Genomic DNA, 21,760 nt, shown 5'->3' with positions numbered 1-21,760 from the left:
AATACTAGCAAACAGAATACAGCAACACATACGAAAAATTATTCATCACGATCAAGTGGGATTCATCCCAGGGATGCAAGGTTGGTTCAACATACGCAAATCAATAAATGTGATACACCATATTAATAAACTCAAACACAAGGACCATATGATCATCTCTATAGATGCTGAAAAAGCATTTGATAAAGTTCAGCACTCATTCATGACAAAGACCCTCTATAAGTTAGGTATAGAGGGAAAGTATCTCAACATAATTAAAGCCATATATGCCAAACCCACTGCCAATATCATCCTGAATGGGGAAAAGCTGAAAGCTTTTCCTTTAAGAACAGGAACTAGACAAGGATGCCCACTCTCACCACTCCTATTCAACATAGTGTTGGAAGTACTAGCCAGAACAATCAGAGAAGAGAAGGAAATAAAGGGCATCCAGATTGGAAAAGATGAAGTCAAACTGTCCCTGTTTGCAGATGACATGATCCTATATATCGAACAGCCTAAAACCTCTCCAAAAAAACTGTTGGAATTGATAAATGATTTCAGCACAGTAGCAGGATACAAAATCAACACACAAAAATCAGTAGCATTTCTTTTCTCCAATAGTGAACATGCAGAAGGAGAAATCAAGAAAGCCTGCCCATTTACAATAGCCTCCAAAAAAATAAAATACTTAGGAATTGAGTTAACCAAGGAGGTGAAAAATCTCTATAATGAGAACTACAAACCACTGCTGAGAGAAATTAGAGAGGATACAAGAAGATGGAAAGATATTCCATGCTCTTGGATTGGAAGAATCAACATAGTGAAAATGTCCATACTACCCAAAGTAATATACAAATTCAATGCAATCCCCATCAAAATTCCAAAGACATTTTTCTCAGAAATGGAAAAAACTATTCAGACATTTATATGGAACAATAAAAGACCACGAATAGCCAAAGCAATGCTCAGCAAAAAAAATAAAGCTGGAGGCATAACACTACCTGACTTTAAGCTATACTACAAAGCTATAATAACCAAAACAGTATGGTACTGGCATAAAAACAGACACACTGACCAATGGAATAGAATAGAGAATCCAGAAATCAACCCACACACTTACTGCCATCTGATCTTTGACAAAGGCACCAAGCCTATTCACTGGGGAAGGGATTTCCTCTTCAGCAAGTGGTGCTGGGATAACTGGATATCGATATGCAGGAGAATGAAACTAGATCCATACCTCTCACCGTATACTAAAATCAACTCAAAATGGATTAAGGATTTAAATATACACCCTGAGACAATAAAACTTCTTAAAGAAAACATAGGGGAAACACTTCAGGAAATAGGACTGGGCACAGACTTCATGAATACGACCCCAAAAGCACGGGCAACCAAAGGAAAAATAAACAAATGGGATTATATCAAACTAAAAAGCTTCTGCACAGCAAAAGAAACAATTAAAAGAGTTAAAAGACAACCAACAGAGTGGGAGAAAATATTTGCAAAATATACATCTGACAAAGGATTAATATCCAGAATATATAAGGAACTCAAACAACTTTACAAGAAGAAAACAAGCAACCCAATTAAAAAATGGGCAAAAGAGCTAAGTAGGCATTTCTCTAAGGAAGATATCCAAATGGCCAACAGACATATGAAAAAATGCTCAACATCACTCAGCATCCGGGAAATGCAAATCAAAACCACATTGAGATACCATCTAACCCCAGTTAGGATGGCTAAAATCCAAAAGACTATGAACGATAAATGCTGGCGAGGCTGCGGAGAAAAAGGAACTCTCATACATTGTTGGTGGGACTGCAAAATGGTGCAGCCTCTATGGAAAATGGTATGGAGGTTCCTTAAACAATTGCAAATAGATCTACCATAAGACCCAGCCATCCCACTGTTGGGAATATACCCAGAGGAATGGAAATCATCAAGTCGAAGGTATACCTGTTCCCCAATGTTCATCGCAGCACTCTTTACAATAGCCAAGAGTTGGAACCAGCCCAAATGCCCATCATCAGATGAGTGGATACGGAAAATGTGGTACATCTACACAATGGAATACTACTCAGCTATAAAAACGAATGAAATACTGCCATTTGCAACAACATGGATGGACCTTGAGAGAATTATATTAAGTGAAACAAGTCAGGCACAGAAAGAGAAATACCACATGTTCTCACTTATTGGAGGGAGCTAAAAATTAATATATAAATTTTCACACACGCATACACACACACACACACAAACCGGGAGAGGGGAAGAAGATATAACAACCACAATTATTTGAAGTTGATACAACAAACAAACAGAAAGGACATTGTTGGGGGGGAGGGGGGGAGGGAGGTTTTGGTGATGGGGAGCATTAATCAGCTACAATGTATATCGACAAAATAAAATTAAAAAAAAAAAAAAGAAAAAAAGAAACAAACAAACCAAAGTAATGTATAATGTTACCTAGTGCTTTATAAAAAAAAAAATCCATCAGGATTACTGAAATAAATGTAGAAATTCACTTACTTTGCTCCAATTTGTCACTTGCTCCAGATCAGAAGAGTTAACAATACTTACATACTAACATTTATCTAGTGTTTACAATGTAGTAGATACTGTGCTAAGGGTTTAAAATGAATTAATATAACAACACTGTGATACATGTCACCAGTGTATAAAGAAAGGAAGCTGAGGTAAAGAGTACTCAAGTATCTTGCCCAAGGTCAGATCACTGAGCAGTAATGCTGAGATAGCCCATCAAGATGACCTAATTAAACTGTGGTCATTTCAGAGATTTTGATTTTATCTAAGGCAGACCACTGAGTAATTGATGGAATTGCTACCTGGCCAAACTAATTGAGCCCAGTCGATTTTAGATGACGTCTGAATTTTTTTGGTCATTTACACACCAAACCACGTTAACCGAACAGTGATCCCATTGATTACCCAGCAATCACTATTGTTATGGCTAAGCCAAACATAGTCATCTGGAAAACAGTTGATTTGGTGTTTGTATAGCTTGAACTACCCTCATGAAACTCAAAGAATGGAACCACTCTACTGAATTTGAACCTTAAAATCTTAGCAGTCCTCTCTTCCCACCACCAAGTCTCAAGTTCAGTTAAGCAACATTTAATTTACTTTACTGATGTCTCACATGTGCAAGCCAGTGAAGTTCACAATTGTTCCTCCACACAGCTGTGCTTTACTGCATCTCTTTGCACACAACACATTGGCACCAAAGCAAAATGATTAACTTTATATGCTTCTAACATATGGACCAGACTGTTAGAGCCAGTCTTGTGTTCTAAAGAGAAAAATACAGTTGCCATTAACATGACCTAAATTCCTGGGGGAAAAAATGTTAAGTTTTGAGCCATCTCTAAATAGAGTGATTATAATTATTATGGCTTTGTTTCTAATTTATTTAATTTATAGTGCCTGGAGTTATCTTTCAGTAAGGGGGGAAATGACTTGAAAGCTCCATTATAAGGAGATTTTATAGTGGGGCAAATTAATAAACTGTAAATGGCTTTGAGACTTTTTCTCCAGTATGAGCTATTGAAATATGAAATAAATATGGAAATAAAAGGAAAAAACCTTTAATCTCAAATAGGAACATTTTTCTTTTCTATGAACATAAAGGACACTGGCAGAGAGAAGCAGACATTATTCTTCTTGTATTTCTGACCATTTGAAAAATCAAAGCTGCTATATTTGCTATGCTTGACAGGACCATTAAAGAAATAAAACAAAATGGCCCTACAGTGAACTGCCATTTAAAAATAAAATGTATATTCACTGTCATATTTAGGAGATATGAAAGAACTATTAAAATGTATTGGGGAAAGATAATGAATCGATTCACAACAGATACTAACTTTCCCAGTATTAGAGTCATTATCACAACTCATTATTTTAGTTTTTCTTTTTCAAGGACATAGCAGTGACAGGAGCCCTAGGACTAGGAAAGCAAGAGGAACTTTTGGAAATAGATTTAAGACCCACCCTGAAAGGGTGCCTGGAAAAAAAAAAAAAGACTCAGGAGAAAATCCTTTGGTCAGCATTGCCTCAGGGGGTCCCATACGATTCTTGATCCTGAAGATGTTCTTCACAAAAAGGATCTTACTAGTTTCAGAATCCTTTACACAAAAGCCATCTTCAGTGTTTTTGCAGTAAAAATACCTACTGGATTTCCATAATCAATATTCTCCACATTTTTTGACCATGGAAATCTCCTATTCATGTCACACCTCTTCCCATCCCACAAACCTGGTGTTTTATGAAACATGCTTTGGAAAACATTGCTCAATACAGATAGTACAGGACATTCCTGTCTCTACAAAAAGAGCCAAAGGAGGTGGTAAACACTTTTGCTGGAACTCTGCAATCCAGAACAGTAACTTCTCTTATATACCAGGAAATAGCCTTAAATTCTGTACACAATAAAATATTATTTTATGAAGTAAGAAATCCACAGAGCCATTATGTCCTATCTCACCTGACTTTATTTTATTTAGGAGGACCAACAAAAGGGGCTCCTCAGCATTTCTGCATTTCTCTTTGTGAGCGGGAATGAGGCGCTTCAGTGGCCAGGGCAGTGGTTCTCTGCAGCCGCGCATTCCGTGTGGTGGCTACTGAGTGTATGAAATGCGGCCAGTCTGAATTGAGATGTATCATCGTGTAGAGCACACACCAGATTTCGGACACTTAGTATAAAAAAGAAGTAAAATATCTTGACAATTTTATATTAATTATATGTTTAATGGTAATATTTTTGATATATGAGTTAAAGATATAGTACTGAAGTTAATTTCTCCTGTTTCTTTGTAGAAAGAAACTTTGAAATGAGAGCAACTCAGGACTGAACATTTGGGCTAGAGATTATTAGGGGTTGGTCTGTTTGACCTGAAGGTCCCATCTAATCTGGAAGCTCTTTTAAATACAAACCTCTCACTTTGCAAGTGTGGAAGCTGGTCAGAGCTTTACATTAAACCTGCTGAATGCAAAGTACCCGTTCAGGTGGACCTCAGCCTGTCTCCTGACTAACAGTCCAATCTTTATTCCACCACAGCTAATAAATAGGGTAGAAGAAACTGCAGGTAGAATTTTAAAAAGTAAAGAAACATTTAAGCTGCTTGCATTTGAACAAAAAGAAAACAGCACTTAGAGAATACAGATTCAAAACCTAAAGACACTCAGGGAAGGGAGAAAAAAAGCAAAGAGAATACTTAGAGATCTCTTCACCGTATAGCCACACCACACACACATTTTGCCCTCAAAAAGCCTAACAAAGAAAATCAGATTCTTGTAGACAAGGCTGAAAACCATGAACAAGGGAAGACCTGGGAAGGTGTGAAGTTTCTCCTGGGCCTTTCTAGCTGTTGCCAGGACCCTTTGCAACCTCCTCCAGCCTGTTCAAGGGCAGAGGAGAACGTGGCCCTCCTGGAATCTCACAGATGCAGTGGAGTCTCCAGTACCCCTGGCAGGCTGTAGCACTAAGGTCTGATGTGAGGCTCACACATCCATCCAGAGTCAGGGGCCCCGGGTGGAGGAAGGCGGCTGGGCGGAGCTCCCAGGGCGGCCACGAGTCAAAGGGAGTATGTGGCTCTCCTGCTTCCTGGCACGGTCTGTGCTTTAATCAGACTGTACTTTTAATCACCAGGGTGCTGCTTGCTTCTGGGAAAGCCCCACCCCAGGAAGGGGCCCACAATCAGATGCCAGAAATAACTGCAATTATATCTGCACTCTGGCACATGAGTCCTAATAAGGGCTCCACTCTGTCTCTCTGTATTCAGAATATGAAGTTCTGAATGGAGCTGCTTCTTCTGAACTTCACAACTTGTTAAAATACATTTTAGACTCTGATGGGCTTCCAGCCAGCACCATAAATCTCAGGATAATCCACATTTCCGATGTGCATCAAGTGCTCTCAGGACTACCAGGGAATTCTGTTGACAAATTGCACTCTCTGCCTGGACAGAGATTCTACTCAGTGCCTGCCACCTGCCATGCTCCTTCCCAGGAGCTTTCATGGAAAAGTTCGTGTTATTTTTTATTTCTATTTTTCCATGAACTTTTTGAAGTACTTTTAGGATGTACCATTGTACATTCTAGCGGTGCCAGGAATTTCTTCCAACCCAGACCAGAATTTTCCTGAAGGAGATGATGCTAGGACTGAGTTTTGAAAAATAAAAAAAGAAAGGGAATAATTGGAAGTCAGGGGAGGAGCAGGGAGGAAGGGAGTGGGGCTAAGGGGTGGAGTGGGGAGCAGGAGTAATTCTAGAAAGCAGAATTAGCCTGGAGCTGTGAAGTAACGTGACCACACTGGCTCTGTGTTCTGCATATGGATGGCATGGTGTCTATCTTCTCAGGCAAGATAGTCACATGAGACAGAACTGTGGAGTTGGGTAGACCAAGGCACTGAACTGCACAGCTCTGATTGTAGATTGCTGGAGACGAGGACCCCATGTGATTATTTCCATTATTCACAAGTGACCCTTGGTGTCACTGCCCTTTTTCTGAGACAAGAATCTGACTTTCACCCACTCCAGGCTGGTGCTGGGAGGAATCTCCAGCTAGTGATGGAAACTGCTAGCCTCCCAAGATCTGTTCTGCAGAAAGCTTTGCAGTTCTCTGCTTGTACCTTAGGCATAAAATCAGTGTGCGGAGGCATCTCAGTTCACTGGGGATAAGCAAGAGACAGTTTCACTTTTCCCTCTAACTTCCCCCACCCACACTGACCCAGCTATCTGTGAGAGTGGCAGCTCCTTAACCGTGTCTGAGCCCCATTTCATAAATTTTCAAATATTTTCTGTTATTAAAGATTGCTTTCGGTTTGATGATTCATTCTTATTAATTTTAGCTTTTCATATCATTTCAATTCAGAGCTTTTTTCCCCACTTTCCCCTCCCCATACTTCAAAAAGTTCATGGAAAAATGCAACTAAAAGATAATATGAATCTTTCCATACATTTTTTGAAGACCCCTTGTATTTGGAGATAGGGCCTCTAAAAAAATGATATTAAGTTGAAATGAGGCTGGTAGAGTGGGCCCCAATCCCATCTGACTGGTGTCCTTACACAAAGAAGAGGTTAGGACACAGACAGTGTACACAGTGAGAAGGGGAAAATCTGCAAGCCGAGGACAGAGGCCTCAGAAGGAACCAAATCTGTCGACATCTTGATCTTGGACTTCTAGCCTTCAGAACTGGGAGAAAATAAATGTCTGTTGTTTAAACCTCCCAGTCTGGGTTAGTTTGTTATGGCAGCCCTAGCAAACTGGTATATGACTCCTTGCCAGACTGGGCCACAACTCCCAGCTGACCGTGAGCTTGTCAGTCACACTACATTCACATGATGTATGCATCTCGGTGCCTTGTGCATCTGATTCCCAATGAAACAGTAGCCCTCAATTTCTCCTATGTCTTCAGTGGTAGGGCTGTGGGCTCATGAAGGGCCCTTCTTCTAGTTTTCTGAAGAACTGAAAACTCATAGTTTTGGGCAGTTCCCATCATGACATCTCTCACTCTCCTGTTATGTTTTCCCTACAAAGAGAAAGACTACACATTTTGCTAGCTAAGTCAGCATGCTATTGGGGACAATATTATTGTTGTCTTTTTTAAAAAAAATAATTGCCTCTAAATTTCACAAGTGATTCTTTTGGAAACTCCCTTCTTCCCCTAATTTTGGGGGAGGAAAGGCATACTCTCCCTCTGCCCCTGTGCAGCCCAGGGTCAGGGGATGCAGGTTACTTGCAACAACTCCTGGACCTTCTCTGCACTTAGAGTATGGAGTGCAGGGACTTCTGTCTCACCCATGGGCCTTATTTCCAGGAAGGCAAGACCAGAGCAAGCACCTGACTTCATCTTGTACATACTCACCGTTGTTAACGGTCTGAAGAGAGTGCTGCATTTTTCATTTAGGTGCTAGAGCTTTCACAAAGATCTAGGGATGCACCTTCCACAGATATAGAGGTCTAGAACTCCTTTCCAGGGAAATTGCACCACTGCAGAATCCAGCTCAAAAATTCCAGTTTTGCAAAGAGAAAAGTTAGTAATAGTGATGATATTAATACAATGCCTCTGGTGATATACAAAGATGCATCCCAATGGCACACTTTGTTATTTTAAAAACAGACCAAGTGCACTTTATTACTAGATTCAGAAATAACACAGGAGGCCAAGGGAGGTATGGGAGAGCATGGGCCCTCCTCTGCCCTTCAGGTCAGACAAGCAGGCCTCCCACCCCCAGCCAAGGAAACTTGTGCTCTCTAGCTCTTTTGGCCCAAATGAGGGCAACCTCTACTTTCTGAAGACAATACCCTGATTATGACTAAGGTCAAACTAGGGCCTGACCTCACTGAAGCCTCCTGCACCCCCCTGTGACTGGGCCATTTGAACCCAGGAGTGTGATTCCATGATCACCCAGGCCTAGGATTTGGAAGCCCTACTCTCTCCTGCTTGGTGATGTCTCAGTACTCAGGACCTTAAACTCAAACTCTTCCAGTCTCCTCCCCGCATTACTAAAAAAGAGACTGTTATGGATTGAATTGTGTTCCCCCAAAATTCATAAGTTGAAGTCCTAACCCCCAAGAACCTCGAATGTGACCTTATTTGGAAATAGGGTCTTTGCAGATTTAATAAGTTTAGATGAGGCCATACTACAGTAGGATGGGCCCCTAATCCAATGTGACTAGTGTCCTTATATAAAGGGGAAACTTGGACACAGACATACACAGGCAGAACTCCACAGGAAGATGAAGGCAGAGAGAGGGGTGGCACAGAAGCCAAGGAATGCCAAAGATTGTCAGAAAACCGCTGAAAGCCAGGAGAGAGGCCTAGAACAAACTCTCCCTCAGAGCTCTCCAGAAGGAACCAACCCTACCTTGACCCTGATCTTGGACTTAGCCAGTACAATTCTGTTGTTTAAGCCACTCAGTTTATGGTACTTTAATATGGCAGCCCTAGCAAATTAATACACAGGCTTAATTGGAGTCAAGACTTGGATTTCAGCTCTAGTTTCCATCTTGCAAGAGTTACTGAGCTATTGAACATATATTTATTGAGTACTTTCTGGGCACTGGGCACTGCTCTGGGTCCTGATACATAGTAGTAAATGGAGCCAATAAGGGCTCTGCCCTCAAGTTGCTTACAGTCTAGCCTGGGGGGCGAGGGGGAGACATATGTCAGCTGCTTATGGAGACAGTGAAACAGGTGACGAGATTGAGTGGGGAGGTGTGGGGCTACTTTCCACAGGATGGACAGAGGTCATTCTGGAGTAGGATGGGCCCCTAATCCAATGTGACTAAATTTGATATCTGAGCTGAATTTGAATCACATGATAGAGATGGACTTATAAAAATCTGGAGAAAGAATGTTCCAGGAGAGTGAGCAGCTGAAACAGAGCAGGAAAAGGCCTGGAATATCTGAGGAATATCTGGGATGAAGATGGAGAGAGAGTAGAAGAGGCCCAGGAGGTGGGGACAGAGAGGCAGGCAGAGACAGATCAGAGAGGAGTTTGTAGGTAAAGAAAGGAGTTTGGATTTTATTCTAAGTGTGATAAGAACTCACTGGAAGTTTTAAATGGGGGACATGATCTGATTTATATTTTTAAAAAGACTACAGTTTAGCTGTTAGGCTATCTGAGGCAAGAGGAGAAAACAAAGTCCAGTTAGGAGGTCCAGGTGAGAGATACTGTAGATGCATCGTTCGGAGATCTGCTTTTGTCTTCACATGGTGTTCTCTGTGTGTGTGTGCCTATGTCCACATTTTTTCTTTTCATAAGGACTCCAATCATTTTGGGTTAGGGACCCACCCTAATGACCTCATTTTAATTTGATTATTTCTATAAATATCATATTTCCAAATAAGGTCACATTCTTAGGTATTGTGGGTTAGGACTTCAACATATTTTTTGGAGGGAACACAATTCAATCCATAACAAGGGGTCGAAAACATGAAAGATACTATGTTGATGAGAATAATCACCTTGAGAGGAATACATAGATCTGCAGAAGAGAGGAGGAAAAACTTCAGGATCAAAGTTCTTGTGAAGGCGAGAGGAAGGAATGCAGAGGATAAGCAGAGAGCTGTCCTGTAATAAGAGCAGGGACAGTCCAGCCCTTTAGATCAGAAGGAAGGCAGAGAAAACAGGAACTGATTCAGGTGGATGGGTAGATTTGGTTTATCCATGTATTCATTTATTCAGCAAATATATATCAAATGCCTGCTCTATGCCAGGTATTGTTCAAGGCTTTGAGGACACCATAATGGGCAAACCAGATAAAAATCCCCTACACTCTTGGAGCTTACATTATAGTGAAGAAAGACAGACAATAAACAAAGTAAACAAGCAAAATGTATATAGTATATAAGGTAGTGATAAATACTAAGGAGAAAAGTAAAATAAGAATAAAATGTTAAATTGGTTGAAATTTTAGATAGGGTATCCAGGAAAGGTAGATTTTGAGAAAAGACCTAAAGGAAGAGAAGAAGCTAGCCATGGGTATGTCTTAGGGGAAAATGTTCCAGATAGAGGAAACAGCAAGTACAAGAGCACCTACATAAATCCTACAGCTAACATCATACTTAATAGTGAAGATGGAATGCTTTCCCCAAGATAAGGAACAAAGCAAGGATGTCTCCTCTCACCACTTTTGTTTAATATTATACTGGAAATCCTACCTAGCCAGTGAAATAAGGCAAGAAAAAGAAATTAAAAGCATAAGATTGAAAAGGAAAAAATAAAAGGGTTCTCGTTCACAAACAACATAATTGTCTATATAGAAAATCCCAAGGAATCTGAGAAAACAAAACCAAAAATCTCCTAGAATTAATAACTGAGTTTAGCAAGGTGGGAGACAAGGCTAATACACAAAAATCGATTGTATTTCTACATATCAGTAATGAACAACTGAAAATCAAAAATTAAAAAAAGTTCCCCGAATACTTAGATATAAACCTAACAAACATGTATAGGAACTGTATGCTGAAAACAACAAAATAGTAATTAAAGAAGTCAAAGAAGATCCAAATGAACAGGCATACCATGTTCATGGTTCAGAAGACTCAACATAGCAAAGATGTCAGTTCTCCCCAAATTGATCTATATATTTCATGCAATTCCAATCAAAACCTCAGCAAGATTTTTTTCTAGATACAGACAAGCTGCATTTAAAATTTATTTGGAAAGGCAAAGGAACTGTAATAGCCAAAACAATTTTAAAAAAGAATAAAGTTGGAGGAATCACACTACTTGATTTTAATACTTACTATAAAGCAGAAATAGTTAAAACAGTGTAGTATTGGTGATGAGATAGATACATAGATCAATGAAACAAATCCTCACAAATATAACCAACTGATTTTTGACAACAGTACAAAAGCAATTCAATGGGAAAGGATAGTTATTTCAACAAATGGTTTTGGAACAACTGGACATACTTATATATTTAAAAATATGATATATTTAATGAACCTCAAGCTCACATCTTATGTAAAAATTAACTCAAACTGGATCCTAGATCAAATCTAGAATGTAAAAGTATTCATTGAGCATCTATTCACACACAGCTACACACATGGGTGTGCCCTGGCTCTCACTAGTCAGTCTTTAACACCCCTGCTCAAGTTTTCCTTTCTCCCCCTGAAGCTGCCCTATTCAGGAGCCCACCCTGACCACCCACAGCATCATGAGCCCTTGGGCTCAGCAGCCCACCATCACCTCCCCACCTGCGTCCTCCCCATGCCCTCCCTATGTCCTGAGAGCTTTTCTTCAGCATCCTATTCACTTAATCAACTCACTTCCACCTCCCTCTCCTTTTCAGTACTGCAGACCCTGACTTAGAAGGCCTCATCACTCCCAGACCACCCAATTTTCTCTAGTCTCCTATTTTAAAAAGCAGTCTCTTCCAAGAAGCCTTTCTTAGTTAAAAGAAATCTGTGCCTGTGTTGATCCATGATATTTCCCTGACTTTTCCTTCTATTTTTACTTGTATAGACATAGTGCATATATGGCCTCACTTACTGATTTACATGCCTATTCAGAATTTGTATTTTTTGTGCATCCTTTATATATTTTGGGATTTGTCTCTGACCATTCTGGCTGGAACTTCCTTTTATTCCTTCTAGAAAGCACCCATGCACAGCACTGTATCTAGACAGATACTAAATGCATACTTGTCTATTGACTGAGATACACTCAAATTAGAAAGAAAGAAGCAGCCTCTGGGTGCGGAGGAACTCACTCCCCAGGGCTCCCTGAAGGAGTGAGCTCATGACAGCCGCCGGTTCAGGAAGAGCCGATCACCATCCATATCTGTGGCCCTGAAACTTTGTCACTTAGATTCAGCTTATCTGCCAGACCCTTTTGCTGAACTGCCAGGATAGAAGAGCAGCCATAAGTGGAAAATGGAAAGTCTGAGAGTCGGTTACCTAAAGGCACTCTCTCAATAGCTTAATGCCCTTCATTTTGGTAGTTACATAATCAGGAGCGAGACCATCCACAGCAAGGATTTCAGAAGTGAAAGTGTTATAGCGTTTTGCACATATTATAATCTGGGGGATCATCTTGTCCCTCCATCCAAATAAAAAGGGAGCAAATGGAAATCAAGAGAGACTTCACTGTTGACTTTCACCGTGAATAAATTCTGAGGGAGAAAACTAATAGTCCTCGGACAGAAGAAGTCTATGGTGGCGAAACTCAGTTCTAACTTCTGAAGCTAAACCAGACTTTGAGATTCGGAGAATTTTCCCTCTGGTGCAACTCTTACTTTTTCTAGTGTCACCCAAGTTCCTAACTCCTTTTAAACCCCAAACTACTATTTGGAAGTCAGAATTCATGATTCAAAGACAGAGATGAATTTTTCAAGTTCTTTTTGAAACCTCTTCTCTTCATGCACGTGAGCCTTTTGAACACTTCGCTAGTTTAGCAGTAAGTGGAACATTCCCCAAACAGGAAAATATGCCATGAAACCTTGTTATAACATCTTTCCTTTTGGTGTTTTTCTACCTAGATCATTCAGTTTGAAAAGTCCCAGCTTCATTCAGTTTGAAAAGTCCCAGCTGACAGGTTAGAAAACTGTGTTGCTGCCACATCAAATTTTCACACAAAAAAAATCTTCAGAAAATTTCCTGTGAATAGGAAGGATTACAAAGAAAATTTCAGCACATCTGAAGTGACCCATCTGCAGGCAAAAGAGTGGTTACATAAGCATGAGGGGGGAACAGAGAGAATCCATATTGACTGCGGCTAGCTCCGTTTACCCGATCATCACTGAGAAACTTGGAATGAGAATGCCCCTCAGGCACAGGCATCTCTACCACTAAATGCAGCTGCATGCCAGCAGAAGGAGCTGCTGGGCAGGGGCTGCAGAAGCCTGGCAGGAGCTCTGTCACCTGGTGACGCTGGGCCTCATGATTTCACTTCTCATGTTTTTTAATCTCTTCAGTACCCTGGGATGTACAACAAGAACAGGATAGTGGGGGCAGAAAACAGGAAAATATCAACCGAATTACTGCCTCTGATTTTACACTATGGTTACACGCACACACACACAGGTTGATCCTCTCAACTTTGATATGAAATTAAACCAAGCATCAATACTTCTTTTTGGTATCTACTAATGAAGGGATTGTTACCTGTCCAGCAGCCCAAGAGGAGGCTAACTTGAAAGGACAGGAAAGTCAGCCTGGGCCTCTCTGAACAGCGGTTTTAGAATGCAAAGGACAGCAGCAGTCCTGCTACCAGGAAACCTCAACTTAACTGGAAGGAATCCTTTGATAAAGAAATTAAAGTTTGTCTTTCCATTTTAAGGGTCTTTCCTATCTTTTAGAAAAAAATGTTTCTGTGAAATAGGAAAATAAAACATATTACTGTGAAATAGAATGCACATACACAAAAGTGTGTAAAACGTGAATGTATAGCATAATAGATATTACAAAGCAAACTATATAACCCCAACCAAGACCAGGAACCAGAGCACTGCCTGCATCCCTTAGGGGATCTTCTTAACAAAGGTCCTCTCCTCTTGAATAATGGAATAAATTAGTGCCCAATTCCAGACAGTGGAAGGTAAAAGAAAGTTCTAGTTGCTTTATGGCAAAGCCGTATTACCTTTACCTCCATATCTCCCTCATTGCCTAAACAGTGCCTCATTACTAGAAGTTGTTCTACAAATGTTTGTGGATTGAATGCATTTTTTACATGAATAATACCAGAAAAAGAAAACAGAATCATGCTTATTAGTTTTGATGTTTATTTGTGTCTTCTTAATTATACTCAAAATGTGGAGAAAATCAGGCTTAGTGTTTCAAAAGAAATTATGTGTAATACACAACTCAGAAATACAAGGACACTTTGTTGGGATATCACGTTTGTTTCTAGTTTTATTTTTCACTTTTGTTTCCTCCAGGTGGCGTGGAGTGTAGTTACAAGGTAAGATTCAGGAAAAGTTATGAGACAGGAGGAAAGCTCTTTCCTAGAAAAGCAAGAAAGCAGTGGGGGCTGTCCCTTTGTTCCCGTTGCTCCTCACCTACAGGCGAGTCAAGAAAGAACAGAGGCTCCCTGCAGAGCCTACTTTCTGCAAAATGCCACCTAGTGTCCCTGACCATGAAATTGTTTTGATTTTGCCAAAGACTGAAAAATTGGAAATTCCAAAGCTGTGAACAGATTTGACAAGTCATTACTCAGGTTTCATGGGAGAGCATAAATGTCAGCTGAAGAATCATTTGGACAGATTTTCAGAGAGTACATCACCTATTAATAATGGCCATGTCTTCTCCTCTGCACAGAAGTTGACCGAGAAGGAGTCTACACCCCTGAGTGTTTGGTGAGGAAACACCAGCCAGCCCTGTCCACACCTGTCCCCTGAGCTCCCAGGAGGATCCATAATGAATTAAATCCTGGCTTTCCCAGGGAAAGTCTGGAAGGAAGCTGGTGGGCAGCCTCCGAAGGCACTTGCTGCTGATTTTGTTTATGGGGGCACGTACAAAGACAGTTAAGAATCCGGTTTCAACCTTTCTTCCAAGTTAAGAGGACGCAAAGGTTCTAGACTGTGGCTTTTTTTCCTTAGTCAGGTTTTTTGTTCCTCTGCAAGTTGCTAAAAATCAGACCTCTCTTTCAGCATGCAAAAGTCCCATGCTGGACACGGGTGCCAATGATTTCAAGAGGGATGTGGGAAGAAGGGAAGAGGAAGTGATGGACAATGACAAAGAAGTGTCTCCCCTCATTTCTTAAAAGCATCCCCACAGCTGTTTCCAGACAGAGACTCAAAAACATAAAGCCCTTGAGCTGTGAACCTCACTGAAGGCAACAGAATCCCAGGTAAATCAAAGGTGCTTGACCCAATTAGAATTCATTTGGCAAAACAGCAAAGACCTGGAAGCTCTGTTCTTTGGCCCTAAGTTTCCTGCTTCCAAGCACAAGGACTAACAGAAGTTGACTGTAAACAGGCAAAAGCCATGAATGTAGGCCAGGGAGGGACCTGTTCCAGGTTGGTCAGGAGAGTGGTGGGGTGATGTCAATGACTGGGTGGGAAGTTGGACCAGGTGACCTCTGAGGATCCCATAAACAGATTGCCTTGACTCTCCACACTTCCTTCACTTGGAACCACACAAGAATAGACAGAACTTTCCCAATAATTCAATAATTCTAGGTAAAATGAGACCACCTTTGACTGCTTAGCATGAATTAATAACATAAAATTTTATAAATGGAAGAATAAAAAGAAGCAAGAGAGAAAATAAAAAGTCTAAGAGTTGACGTTATGGAAAGCGTGTGTGTGTGTGTGTGTGTGTGTGTGTGTGTGTGTGTGTGTGTGTGTGTCCACATGTGTGTATATACTGATGCTGTGCAATTAAATTATAAAAGAAATGATCACTTTTCTTTTCCTGAACTTAGTTATATAGACCCTTATCTCTGCTTAAATAAATTCAATGTTAGTTGTGCAGCCTTGGCAGAATCTAGACATTAACTGGAAAATGTCATTTGGGTTTGTACATGCATTGGGGTTATTGGGGGTTCCCAGGTACCTGTTTTGGTCAAAGGGATTGAGAAGAGCTGCTGAAGAAGCTTGTTTTCTGACGTTCTCAGGACTATAACCACATCAGCAGGAAGAGTGTCTCTGTTTTTCTCAAGCACCCCAGAAGCATCATATAAAACCTACAACACGAATAGCAAATAACAAGTTAGTCATATCAAGTATTTATCGCTGGCGACACTGGCAAGCTATCTGGTCAGTCATTAATTGACCTCTGTATAGAATTCAGCTTGACACACACACTTTCAAATCCAGAGCACCATTTCAGAGGAAAAATTGTAATTTTGACAGGCCAGTATATCTTAACTTTTTGTCCAGTTGCTCTTTGAAGAAAAGAGTCCTATCAAAGATATTCCACATCAAAATAATTATTTAAATACATTAGACTCTCACTATGTGCAAAGCATCCATCCTAGGAGGTAAACATGATTACTATCTCCATTTTACTGGTGGGCAAACAGAGGCTTAGAGACAGGCTGAATAAAGGTCACACATTTTACAAGTGACAGGCAGACATCAAACCCAGGCAATTTGGCTCCGTGCTCGTAACCACTGTATTCTTACCACCTTCCACGGTACTCACAGGAGCTGGATAATTGTTCAAGGATGCTGAGAGGTCCTGGGTTCTCAGAACAGAGTGGATCCAGATCAGAGAAATTTTAAGGAACACCCCAGAGAGTCCCTTGTCTACTAATAAGCTTTGGATAGCAAATGAATTCAGCAAAGGACACAGAACCCAGAGGGAAAAGGATCCTTTCCCCCACTAAAATCAAGAAAGAAGAGGTAGAAAAGGGAAGAAGAGGGGTGGGTGGGAAGTAGATATAAAAGGACAGAGAGAGGGAAAGAGAGGTGAGAGAAGAGGACAGGCATGGGGGACAGCAGAGAAGAATGGGCAGGAGGATCAGGTAGATGCCGGCGTCTCGGACTCAGAGGACATTAATGTGTGGTCAGTCATCAGTGCTAAGGTCAATGAAGGATTTAAAGGCAAAAGTTGGATTGCAGTTTCTAAAAAATGATCCAAAACAGACAATGTAAAGTACTCTGTGGAGAGGAAAACAACCCCCTTTCTTGTATTGGAATTGCTTTTCAACCAATACCCATTCAGGCAAAATTCATTTCACTGTCATGATATGAATATGAAAGATAATTTTGATATACCTTAAATCAATAAAATAATCCAAAATGCCTTTTATTGAACTCCTACCCATTTTCTGGATCTAGGGTCTCAGCAGACCCCACAGGAACCAATTATCCATAGTTCAAATGGCTGCTTTGGGAGTAACATGAGCAATGAGCTATTGGCTACAGGACTAGAGAATTTCCTGAATCAGTCACTATTTTGCTTTAGGAACTTGAATTCAAGACTGAGGCATAATGTATGAAAGTGGAAATTTAATTTAACGTAAAACCTTAACATCTGGATGATGAAGTGAATTTTTTTCCTTTTCATCTGGGCACTTTTGGAGCCATTAGACATATGCTTAAAGTGTTTAAAAAGTTGAGCCCCACTGTGATATTAACCCTGCTCTATTACCTACACACATCCAAATGACTTTAGAATGTGAGTATTCACCACTAAACACTGTGGAAAGCTATAATATGCTTTCTCTCTGGAGAGCTGTCAGTTCTAGGCCAAACCTCAGGTGAGAAGCAGATGGCAGCTCTGTGGGCCACCCCAGTGAGACACTGCTTCTATGCCATAGGCAATTTTCTGTGAATGGCATCACAGAGAAAGTTTGGGAATTATGACTAGGTGTTCATGAAGAATTAAAAGGAGAAAGAAATCTGCAAATGATTTCATGAGTGGCACAGACAGTGTAATACTGACACTTACTGTTTGTCCAATTCAGGTCTAGTAAGGATCACACTCGCCTTACCTTGCCAGCATAGTGCTGAATGCCAAAGCACAGCTCCACTCCTTTGGGCCTCCAGAAGTATTTGCACCGTAGGTTATCTTCAAATTTATCTGTGTGGATTTTCATGTTGGAAAGTTATAATATGAATTGTTTGCCCTTTCAAACAAAAGCATCCTCCTCGAGCCATGAGTGGTCCAGAATAAGGGATTTCAGGCCAGCCTGATATCATCATTGCATATACAAGAGCAGAGAAAAATCACCTGTACAGTGGGCATTTACCTCCTTGTTTTCGTTTAGTTGTTTACTGTTGTTCTTAGAGTCAGGCTGTGCCCTAAGATCACATGTTCTCCTGCTGTCTCTAAAAACTCCTAGCATGGACATCAGTGACACCACAGGCCCTGCCAATTAGCTTTAGAACCATGAAGATATCCCATGAAAGGCAGATAACCCTGATCTAAACTCATCTTGGTAACTTGTGACAATATTATAGATAAGAAAAAAACACCGAGGGTGACAATTTCAACTCCTAGAAGTGAATCTGTCCCACAAATCAATTTTCCATCTGGGAAAGGATTGAAACTTTCTGTTCCTCCCTCAACAAACAATTTTTGTATTTTGGTTACAGTGGTTGAGAGCCTGCTAGGCGTGAGGAACTGTACTAAGTACTAAAGGGATGCCAGGATTGGGGCTTTGCTGCCCCAAGTATCTCACAATCTAAGTGAGTCACAAAACTCATGTCGAACACAGAAGATTCGAGATGAAGGAGATGGTCAAGAGGAACAGGGGGAAAATACAGAGGGCTTTCGATGCCAGGAGCTCCACAGTCATTTCATGGATAACAGTAACCTAATGAAAGGTGGCTGAAGAAAGATTACACCAGCTGGGACGTCCAGGGTAGAGGGGAAAGTAAGAGCCTGGGAGTCAGAAGAGTGGATTAACTTGTACTAGAGGCAGATGGGGGTCCAGGCAAAGATATGAGATGGGGGTACAAAAAGGAGGGGAAGTAAGTATTGGTTATGGGAAATAAGATAGAGGAAGATGTAAAAATGATATCAACATAGGGTCATAGTGTTTGTGTTGGCAAAAATAGGAAAGTGGAGAGGGTTTAGAGATGGTGATGGGTTTTCTTCAAGACACAAATTCTACCAGGACATTTCAATTCAATTAAAAACAGGGTCTATATTTTTACAACCCACCAGCTAGCTAAAATACATAAGGTGAATTCATCAAAGCATACTCATTTGATGACATATGCCAAGTTTTGTTCTAAGTGTACTGTATATTCCTTTTTTCCAAAAGGTACCTACCAACCAGGGTCTGGTCAGTTGCTTGGGGAAACCGACTTTCCTCGTCCAAAAGTGCAAGCAGTCCCAGCGGTTTCTGGAGGAACATGTCCAAGAGTGGGCGATTGTCTTCATACTCCACAGGTATAGCATCGATGCCCTCATTCTGATATTCCATCTGGAGAGAAATGAATTGTGAATCTGCCCAGTCTGGAACTGGCCTCAGTACCTCTAGGATACTTGGGCATGGACTTTCTGGGTCTGGCAACATTGAATGTATGTGGAAAACAGGGTGTGTTTCATGTGTTTAGTAAGGGAATCCCCTACATATAACACTGTGGAAGATGTGTATTTAAGTCTGGCTTACAGGTGGCCTGTGGCAGGCTGCTAAAGCCAGCACTAGCCATCTCCCAAACACAGACTTGGTAACTCATAATTTAGAAACTAATGTAGAAAGAAAGTGAAGCTGAAAAAGAAATTATTTTGGTGACAAATATGGTTTAAACCGGAAAGAAAGCAGATCTGTATTTTCTGCAAGGGATTCTGCAAGGGAGTCATTTAGGACTGGAAAATTAGAACTCCAGATTTCCCAGGGAAATAAATGGAAGGAACCTGGACTGAAATGAGGTTGAGTTTTGTTTAGGGTGGGCAGGGTGAGAAGGGATATACAGATTTATCCAGCTCCAGTGATAAAACCAAAACTGGTGTTTTAACTCAATGTCTTTGCACTTATCTAATCACAGTTTAGCAGGTGTGTCCTCACTATTGCATTAAAACAAATTCCTGCACCTACGGGGTTTGTTCAGAATGTTTCTTTGTTGCAACTCTTTCATACAGAAGAGAGTCTAGTTAAGCAGGGGTCGGGATGACTCTGCTATACAGTCTGCTGCCACAGGAGAAGGGTCCACTAGTTTCTCACCCTGTTTAATTTACCATTAAACTCATAGGGGAAAGACTTCCATTTCTAGAAAATCAAGAACATACTTTACTCTTCCCTGGAGACACTCCTCCAGTTACTGTGGGATCTGGTACATAGGAGATGGGGGATAAGGATGGGTAGTTTAGGAGCTAAGAACCTATGTCCTCAATTCAAGATCATCCTGTGTCATTTTGGACATAGCCATAGATATTTTTAGTTGAATAAGGAAGAAGAGAATTTGGGGCAATACACATGAGTTTTGAAGCAAGGTTTAAATAATTGGCTTGTCACTGCCTCCACTCGAGTGAGGAAATGTACCTTTCCACAAAAATCAAAACCTCTTTTTTTCAGACTAAATTTAGACTGTTCATTTATTTTGACAGGACCTCCTCAGCAGTGGTTTTTCTCTAGAGTCTTTTACCTGTTAGCCCAACTAACAAGGTTTTTGCTTCAAATTATAGACAGCTTGCAGACACCTTTTCCCCATCAGGTATAGTTACTTCAGAGTTCAATATTACCTGCTCAAGAGCAAAGACACGCTGATTGAAATAGTACTGGATTTGCTCATTGGCGATGTTTATGCAGAGCTGCTCAAATGAATTTCTCTGGAAGTTCTCAAATCCAAAAATATCCAAGATCCCCACATTCATTCCATCATCTGCATTACTGCATGAGAGAGAAGAATAAAACTCTTGAGAGGAGGAAACCTCCAACTCAAGATGATGAGAATACATGTGCCACTCATGCAAAGCAGCATCCCACCACCTCTAGGGGAGGAAACAGTTTGTGTCTTAAACCATTTGTTCCTTTGGTCTTTCAACAGTATTTCCAACTTCTTTTCTCAAAACAGTAGAATCCTTTAAAGTCTTGCTCAGAAGCTCCCTATATAAACCAATGAAAGAGGAGCCACTCTGTTCAAAGCTGCTGCTCATTCATTCTTCCACCTACCTACCCAGCAAGCTTAACTGGAAGAGTACTCTTCAGAATTTGATGTTGTCTGTTCTTACACAATACAGGAAACCATTGATGCTTAGGAAAGAAAAAGTAGTAGAAGTAGGAGTAATCATAATGTGACATACCGTGCTTTAAAACTTTCCATGAATGTCTCATTTGATTCTAAAAACAACACTATGAGGAGGATATTATCCTCATTTTACAGGTGAGAAAAGCCGACTTAGAACATGCAGCTCATTAAGCTATATGGATGTGAACCCAGTTTGCCCAGCTCCCAGCCAAGCCTGTTCTCTTAAATACTATACTTTAATGGCTCCATCAATCATTAATTAGCCTCTCAGTATAAACACTTCAATTTTCCTGGATCCTATTGTATCTGTTAAAGGAGAAGGCCTGAGAGGTTTGCTAAAGAAAACCCCAGAGAGGACCATATGCTTCCTCTTGCAAAGTCTAAGAGACACCAGGGTTGATGACAGCTCTCTCGAGGCCTCTGCTCCCCAGGGGAACTTGCCATATGTTTTTGTCTGGCTGCAGGAGTGTATTGATGCGATTCACAATCCAGCTGAAGAGCCTCCCGTACAGGGCTTTGGACATGGCATCTCTGACATCTGCAGCCCTGTCGACGGTGTTGGCGCGGACAATGGTCTCACCCCGGGTGACCACACAGTGAGAGGTGAGGGCCTCCTGGAGCTCTTCAGGGCTGATGCAGAGAACTGAAGCAG

General features: G+C 40.9%; 1 protein-coding gene across 1 annotated transcript in view; it reads right to left on the bottom strand.

The window, feature by feature from the left end:
- Positions 1–21,760, bottom strand: part of MYO3B (myosin IIIB) — a 386,192-nt gene that overhangs the window by 189,483 nt on the left and 174,949 nt on the right. Inside the window, exons 19-23 of the mRNA XM_063085773.1 lie at positions 21,550–21,760; positions 20,603–20,750; positions 19,190–19,343; positions 17,904–17,992; positions 16,019–16,148 (exon numbers count right to left, since the gene is read on the bottom strand). Of these exons, the coding sequence (XP_062941843.1) occupies positions 16,019–16,148; positions 17,904–17,992; positions 19,190–19,343; positions 20,603–20,750; positions 21,550–21,760 (732 nt within the window). The remainder of the gene's footprint in view (positions 1–16,018; positions 16,149–17,903; positions 17,993–19,189; positions 19,344–20,602; positions 20,751–21,549) is intronic.

The sequence above is a fragment of the Cynocephalus volans genome, chromosome 1 (genome assembly GCF_027409185.1).
Source record: "Cynocephalus volans isolate mCynVol1 chromosome 1, mCynVol1.pri, whole genome shotgun sequence".
In the NCBI taxonomy this organism is placed as follows: Eukaryota; Metazoa; Chordata; class Mammalia; order Dermoptera; family Cynocephalidae; genus Cynocephalus; species Cynocephalus volans.
This window is presented reverse-complemented; position numbering and strand designations above follow the sequence as displayed.